Source organism: Sminthopsis crassicaudata, chromosome 2, assembly GCF_048593235.1.
Source record: "Sminthopsis crassicaudata isolate SCR6 chromosome 2, ASM4859323v1, whole genome shotgun sequence".
Taxonomy (NCBI): Eukaryota; Metazoa; Chordata; class Mammalia; order Dasyuromorphia; family Dasyuridae; genus Sminthopsis; species Sminthopsis crassicaudata.
The window spans coordinates 578425088-578433283 of NC_133618.1; the positions used below are offsets into that span (position 1 = coordinate 578425088).

The 8196-nt window shown below is 44.5% G+C and overlaps 1 protein-coding gene across 1 annotated transcript in view; it reads right to left on the minus strand.

Annotated features, from left to right (window-relative positions):
* Positions 1–1726: 1726 nt before the first annotated feature.
* Positions 1727–8196, minus strand: part of CYP17A1 (cytochrome P450 family 17 subfamily A member 1) — a 9407-nt gene continuing 2937 nt past the window's right edge. Inside the window, 8 exon segments of the mRNA XM_074295465.1 lie at positions 1727–2462; positions 3371–3474; positions 5855–6024; positions 6465–6668; positions 6916–7002; positions 7669–7824; positions 7826–7899; positions 8087–8196. The exon segment at positions 8087–8196 is cut by the window's right edge and continues 29 nt beyond it. Of these exon segments, the coding sequence (XP_074151566.1) occupies positions 2185–2462; positions 3371–3474; positions 5855–6024; positions 6465–6668; positions 6916–7002; positions 7669–7824; positions 7826–7899; positions 8087–8196 (1183 nt within the window). The 3' untranslated portion in view covers positions 1727–2184.

An 8196-nucleotide genomic window follows, 5' to 3' on the forward strand; every position in this document is an offset into this window, starting at 1 on the left:
GAGAGGAATTCATTTGAGTAAGACAGTTTGGATATCGTGGGATTCCTTGAGGGAAATTGGGTTCTTGGGGGAATGTGACCCATTTCATATCCCAGAGGTTTCCCAAATAAGACACATATGAAGGCTTCTCTTGTTATAACTAAAGGGAAGATGGAGAGCAGGAGCATCATGCTGCCTGTATTCAGTTTGAATTGATTAGTGTTCATTAATCAGATTTGCCTTATGGGTGGAGCAGGATAAAGAAAAGTGAGCCGGTGTATTATTGGTACAAGATGGCTAAATCCATAAACACTCATGGATGGATCCATTGTCCAGCATTCTAGTGTTATAGGGATAAAAGTCAAGCCATCTATGAAACACTGGAGGACTTTCACTGTCAGGGAAAGGGGAGTAAATAGGGAACCTGTACAGCTTTGACAAGAAGGAGAACAGAAGAACTTTTGAGTTGGAAGATGCTTTAAAGATGTTTTTTTCCCCTCCTTCTCTAGATAAGGAAATTGAGGCCCAAAGTAGGAAATCCACCACTTGTTAATATCCTCAAATCCCAGGCAAAAAGTGGCAATAAAATATGAGATCAGAAGGCTCAGGGAATGGAAAGCAGTACTAGAGACAACCCTTTGAAGGTGGTAAAAACAACAACAACAACAAAAAAAAAAAAAACGAAAGGAAGGAGGTGATTGTGGCTGGTGTGGCAAAGTCTAGTCAGGGGTATGCTGGCAAAGGTTTATAAGCTGGCTCTCCCCAAAGTTCCACATTCTTCTAAATTTAACATACATTATCACCGCTTTTCCCCATCTTTTCCTGAAGCTTAGACTATCAATAAAATAGTAAATCAAAACCCGAGTTGTAGCATTTGCTGATTTCTGAGGTATAAATGTTCGCACTGAAAATTTAACAAGTACCTGTGGAGAGCTGGTTCCGTTGGCTCCAGCCTACCCTTGGACTGTCCAATATTAAGAATTATTGTAACTGTAATATATGTTTAAGATAACAAATAGCCAAGAGTCTAATGAGACCACTAGGCCATGGTTCTCCCTCACATCTCCTGCATAAGGTATCTGCAGATTACCCCTCTCTCTCATCCCGCCAATGCAGGTCCATGTTCACAAGGGACTGGGGAAACTAAGGCACTATGTGGAAAGTTTAGTGTAGACCCTCTCCACTACAAGGATGGTGATTCACCCCTTCCCAGCCACTGGTGGATGAGGAGCATCATTTTTGGAAGCAGAGAACAGCATGGGTTATATCTTTTCAGGGTGGGCATGTGACTCTCCAAGGCAGGGTGTAAAGAACAGTCTTGGGAATCGGCCTGTGTCCTGTAAAGTAGGTTGGAAGCAGACTAAAGAGAGGATCCAATACCTGGCTGAGAATGGCTCCTAGTTGGATGGTCCATCCTGAAGCTAATGGGATACTTCCATGATTAGCAGGCATTGGGTCTGTATAGAGAGTCCCTAATTACTGAAAACTATACATGGGGTAGAGTGTGCAGGATAAGACTAGGGACTCCAGGAGGCAAGTTGGCTTTGGAATACCTGTGAATGTGTGTGTGTGTGTGTGTGTGTGTGTGTGTGTGTGTGTGTGTGTGTAGGGGGTGAAGGAGCTTCTAAATTGATGACATCCCAATTTCCTTTGGTTGTTTCATAACAGAGCAGCTGATGTTAGCTCTGACCCTTCCCACATAAAAGGGAACATTTTATCCAGCTTGACCTATCTACTGGTCATCACACATGTGCAAAAAGCTTTATTTATTTCAGATTTTGAGGACATTTGAAATGCTTCATTCTGCCCCTCCCTTGCCTTCCAACTCACCACCCCCTCATAAACCCTTTACCCTTCCAGACAAAGAACCAGCTGACTCTGGAGCTGATTGAGGAGTCAGTCTGGAGGCTGGATTGATTCAAGAGGTGGTGGTTTGGCCCCTTCCCAGCTGCTCAAACAATGAGCAAGTTGGAGAGGTAGCCATGCTGTCTCTTTCAGCACCTTCGAGCAGCCTTCTCTCCTAGCTAAGATCCTGAAAGTGCCTGAGAGGAGCCTTTTCTTAGGTAGATTCCCAGTGGTAATATTAGCAGTGCTGAACCAATTGTGTTTGCCCAGATCAGAACCTTATATTAACTTGTTAAGTTGGCCCCCCATCATTTTGTTTATGATTGTTCCTCAGCTAAAATGGAGAACTCTGACTATTCTCTAAGCACTGAGCTGAGCCTCCCTCCAGGACTTCCGCAGCTTGAACTTTAACTTGAAGGGAACGATCTGATATACCACCCCAAATTCCCCCTCTAAGGAGGGTAGTTCTCCATCATCAGGTGCTTCCAGGTCAAATCTTTGGAGGATCCAGGACAGAAAGAGAAACAACTCTGCCCGAGCCAAGAACTCCCCAATACAGACTCGAGGTCCACATCCAAAGGGAAAGTAGCTGGCAGTTGGCATGATGAGCTGCTCCTTATTCTTGTCCAAGAATCGTTCTGTGGAACAATCAGTGAGTGGGTCAGCAAGAGAAAACAGTTTCCCCTTGGAAATAAAACATTATGCTAGATGCCTTAAAAACAGACTACATTTGAGGAATTCCTGGTTTAAAGAGAGAAATATAACCCTTGGACTAAGGAACTGACAGTCTTAACCTCAAGGAAGATGAATATGTGGCAGGAATTTGGGTTTGATGTCCTACAGGTTCAAAGAGCCCCCTTGTATGGGGACCTTTGCTCTTAGCACAGTGTCTACATACAGAAGATTCTTCTTTTTAATTTTTAAATTTATTTTTATTGAAGTTTTTTTTATTTTGAAAGCATATGCAAGTATAATTTTTCTATATTGACCATTGAAAAACCTTGTGTTCCAATTTTTCTCCCTTTTCCCCGAATCCCCTCCCCTAGATGGCATGTAATCTATGTTAAACATGGTAAAAATATATGTTAAATCCAATATAGACATACCTATTTATACAGTTATCCTGCTATACAAGAAAAATCAGATCAAAAAGAAAAAAATGAAAGAGAAAATAAAATTCAAGCAAACCACAAGAAAAAGAGTGAAAAAGCTAGGTTGTGGTCCAACCCTCAGTTCCCATACTCATCTCTCTGGGTATAAGATGACTCTCATTATCACAAGATCATTGGAACTGGCCTGAATCTTTTCTTTGTTGAGAAGAGCTACTTCCATCAGAATTGATCCTTGTATAATCTTGTTGTTGCTGTGTACAATGATCTCATACATAAGATTCCCCCCCACCCCACCTCCAGGCAATTGGGGTTAAGTGACTTGCCCAGGGTCACATAGCTAGGAAGTGTTAAGTGTCTGAGGTCACATTTAAACTCAGGTCCTCCACAGGGAAGATTCTTAATAAATTACTCGATAATTAACTTGATTTACTCACCTGGCTTAAACTTTTCAGGCTCATCCCATTCTGTAGGGTCATGGTGGATGGACCACAGATTGATGTAGATCCTGGTACCTTTGGGGATGGTATATTCTCCAATGCTTTGAAGAGAAGATATATTTTTCCACATGGTACTGTCCCGTCTTTTTTCCCTTTTTTCCCATGCTTAGAACTCTCTGCATACTGTGAATGTCTATTTTTTAACTAAAACTGACCTTTCCAGTATTACTAATGACTTTCTAATAACCAAATAGCCAAATTTAGTGTTCCCTCCTCTGGCCTCTCCTGCAATCTCTCTGCAACACTGGACACTGCTGAACCCTGACTTCTTTCTTAATACCCTGTCTTCCCTTACCTTCTATGACTGTATGCCTATAATTTTCACCTACTTCTGACAGCTTCCTTTCTATTTTCTTTCATTTCTCTTCAATAACCATCATCTTTTAAATGTAGGTATCCCATCAGCCTCTGTCTTAGACTCTCCTTTTCTCTCTATACAATTATCCTTTCCAATCTTGTAACTTTCTCCATCACCATTTTGATATATTACAGGTTGCCATAAGAAATTAAGTGAATATTAAATAGATATCTACTTAAATAAATAAATATTTTAATTTTTAAACAAAGTTAAATGGGAATTTTTGAGGAATTTTACAGTAGCCACAGAAGATAAGGCCAGCAGACCACACAGAAACAATTTAGAAATTCAGAAATGCATAAAATACATATAGCATTGTAAAGTATCAACCCAAATTTTCAACAAGGTATTGTAAACACCTCATACAAGAAAAAACAAAACAAAACGCATATATCTTCTTTAGTATGGAGGGTCAAAAATATTTACTCAGATTTTCCAGATCACAGGATGCTACACCCATACTCCTGAGATATGGAAGGGAGAACTATATTTTATCCTTTAGTACATTCATATGCTCTCAGTTTCAGTTATCAATTACATTGATGATCCCCAGATCCATAGCTCTAACTCTAATATCTTTTCCCAATTTATACTTACTTTCCCATCTGCCTCCTGGATATCTCCACTCTTAGAAATTCACTTGAATCACTTTTCTGTACTACAGAATGACCTGTCCAGATCCTTTATTATAGCCTTCTTCCTTCTTTTCCTCCTCTCCCCCTCCTACTTCTACTACTAATCCTATTATTACTTCATACCCCTATTAGTTAAAAAAAAAGTTTCATGGATGGGAGATTTTCCCAGCGGCACCTTTGAGGCTATTGTGGTTAGATGTTAGATTAACTGCTCTCAAGGGCTGATTGGCCAGCTCAGAAGAGGGGAGATTGGAAGCTTGCACAACTGAGAACAGAGGACTGATATGAGTAAAGGGTAGTTTTGAAGACAAGACAGGTCTGTCTTGGGCTGGGTGGAATATAATCCATCTTCCCTCTCTCCACTTGGTTGATCTCTTAGGGTCAAGCTACACCTCCTTTGAGGGCGTCACATCCCTCACTTTGGAGACCATTGACCTGGAAAATGACATCCATACTCTTCAGTGGTATTCAAAGGGCTCCACGATCTGCCCCCGGCCCACTTTTCCAGCCTTATCCCACCAGATTACCTTTCACTTACTCTTCAGTTTCTTTCAGTTCTTTCAGAACTCATTTTGTCTTTTCCTACCTTCATATATTTATCGCAGTTTTCTTATGCTTATAATACACTCTAACCTCACCTGCTTTTTGCAATAATGCTTCCCATCTTTCAAGGCCCAACTCAATTATCATTTCTTCCTTAAAGCCTTCCTTGCTCTGTACAGCCAGAAGTGATCTTCCACTGAGCTGTCTTATTAGTATTAAGTTATATTTCTCCTATGCATTTATCACACACAATCTGAATGGTATCACAGTCAAATGTGTCCCTTGCCTTATCTCCCTTATTAAATCATAAACCTTCTGAAGTCAAGGATTATTTCTTATCTGTCCTTGTACTCCTTCTCAGAATTTAGCCCAAGATTCCAAACCTGGTATGCCAAATAGATACTTGGTGAATTCATTTGGAGGAGTGGCTTTCTTCACTGGGACTTGTTTCTCCCTTTTCCTTTACCTCTTCTTTGATTTCTATAAAAACTAGGTTCAGCCCATTCTCAGACCAAAACAAACATCTTTGGGACTTGCCTTACTCCACTTGTAAAATAGGGAAGGTTAGACTGACTACATCTATGTTTTTGGAAAATGTCTTTTATTTTGGAGTCAGGGGGCTTTGTAAAGATTTTTCCTAGCCTGTGAACTTGATATGGGAAGGAGAATGTATGTCCATATGAAGGCACATACCCGAGTATCTATTTCTTTTATATATACATACATACATAGATATGTGTATATATAGGTTAATTGATGGGTAGACTACTGGGTGAATTGAGAAAGAAGGGGTGGATTAGTTAATGGGTTGATTGATTGGTCATTGGGTGATTAGGAGTATTGGTGGTATGTATTTCAGTAAGTGGATAAGGGAATTGGACATACCTGCTGTCAGTACATGCCATGTGAGGGATGAGCAAGGGAGCCACTGGCCGTATGCGGAGTATTTCACGTATTGTGCACTCCAGGTAGAGAAGTTGATTCCTGTCACTGAGTACAGGTGCTCGGCTAAAGCCAATTTTCTGGTCAATTTCCTTCTGGATCTTCTCCTTTACCTGGGAACCATATGTGGAGGTTTATATATATATGATGGGACTTTCAAGCTCGGGAAGCTGAATCTTGAGGTGGATGCTGTACCCTTGTCAGATGGATGGAATGGGGTCAATGGAGTGTGTGCCCATGGATTACAAACCCTCAGGGCAAACAGCAGGGACATGAGCACTTGGACATGGGTCCTAGAGACTTGTCTTCCTGGGATCTCTGGTCAGTGTTTGGAGAGGGACTGGGGGCAGGGACTTGTTGTTTAGATATCTGCTCAAACAGTTGGGTCCATGTGGGATAACCCAGGCAGCCCTAGTGCTGGAGTCATTTATCACTGGCCAGAGTCACTGCCCACTTGGACATGTTGGAGAGCTTGAGGTAGGCAGCTGATTTTCCTGAACTTTTTCTGGGGACCCTGCTCTGAGCACTAAGGAACACTGAATGATAGTCTCACCTGAGGATAGTGCAGCAGGAAGGCAATGCACCACTTGACAACACTACTGGTAGTCTCCACACCAGCTCCAAAAATGTCACCCACCGTCATGAGGATGTGCTCATCTGTGATCTCTGGCTCCTGGGTCACTTGGCCATTGTGGTTCACCTTGGCTTTCAGTAGCATATCCAGGAGGTTGTTGACAGAATCTATGTTGAATTTCTCCTGGGATGATGGGAGTAGGAAATGGATATACCTTCTCCAGGACCCAGAACCCCTTCCCCTCTTCCTATTTTTCTCCTCTTAGCTCCCACCCCACCCCAAAACCCAGGTCTGAGAACCTGTGCCCAGGAGCAGGAACACAGTCCAGGGGTTCTGGTATTGTCGTCAATGGATACAGAGAATGGGGGTTCTTATCACAGCTTCCCCCCTTCTTCCAACCCCTCCCAGCTCGCACAGTTCTGTCAGGTACCTTTTGAATTTTAAGTTTTTTCTCCAGTAGCTTATTCCTTAAGGTGACACTCTCCTTCAGCAGTGTCAGTTCTTTGTTGGGGAACAGCTGGAAAGGTGGGAGGGTTAGAAGGTTGGTCTTTAAGGCGGATCCGCGCTCTGCTCCCAACTCTAATCTCCTTCACCCGCCCCCCAGCCTGGGCCCTTGGCTGCGGTGCCTGATGTTCTCCCTCTCCAGGGAACCTCTGCCTCTGGATCCCCTCCTTACTGAGCACAAACTGGAGAAGGCTCATAACCCCGGAGGACCACTGGGTGGGAAGGGGCGTGGTAGCCTCTCTGCCAGTCACAACTCATTTCTTTTCTAAATCTAAAAATCTAGAAATCTAAAAAATTGAAAAATCTAAAAAGATTTCTTTTTAGAATCTGTTCTGTCCATCCTTGTGCTTGGCAACAATTGGGGAGATGGCGGGGGGGGGGGGGGGGGGGAGAAGCGTTAGAGTCCGTAGTCCTGCCATGGACCTGGGGGCTTGTGTTTTGGTTAGGCTAAGCGCGAGACGGTACCAAGCGTCCCTAACTCAGGCCTGCGCCCGTTATTTCCCAGGGAGCAGAGCTCCGCGCAGACTTCAGCAGCCGGTTCCCTGGGGGAGGCGGGCTCCATCCTTTGCCAAAGCGGCCGGAGACTTCGCCATCAGGAGCCTTTGACCAAAATGTTCTCGGGGACGGGAGCGCGGGGAGGGAGCGCTTCTTCTCCCGCAGGAGGAGACCCGGCCCTCACCTGCGCCCAGGGAAAGATGTCCACGAGATTGTCCTTGGCCAGAGTTTTGATGATGGTGTCGCTGAAGTTCATCATGATCTCTATGTCTTTATCGTCTTGCTTCCAGGAGCTGCTGAAGCAAAACTGGCAGACGACATTGGCGGAGGCCAGGAAAAAAATCCAAGGCGGGGTCCACGGCCTGTCCTCGCGTGGCGGCCAGGGACTCGCAGAGCGCAGTGGCCTCTCGGCAGACTGGGGGGAAGGAAGGACGCTGAGGCCGGGACAGGGCCCCCGCCACCACTCCGCCCGCCGCCAGCCTGGGGACGGCCGCTAGGCGGCAGCGGCCGCCTCGGAGCATTTCTTTACCCCTCCGCGGGGCGGCAGCCAGCCCCGAGCCCCGGCCCTCCCACCGAGGAGCAGCCCCCGGCCCGGCACTCACTGATCTTTTCAAAGTTCTGGGAGCGATCCTTAAACAAGGAGAAGGTAGACTGCACCAGCTTCCGGTACATTCGCCACTGGGGGCCGTACTCGCTGAAGGCGATGCCCTTG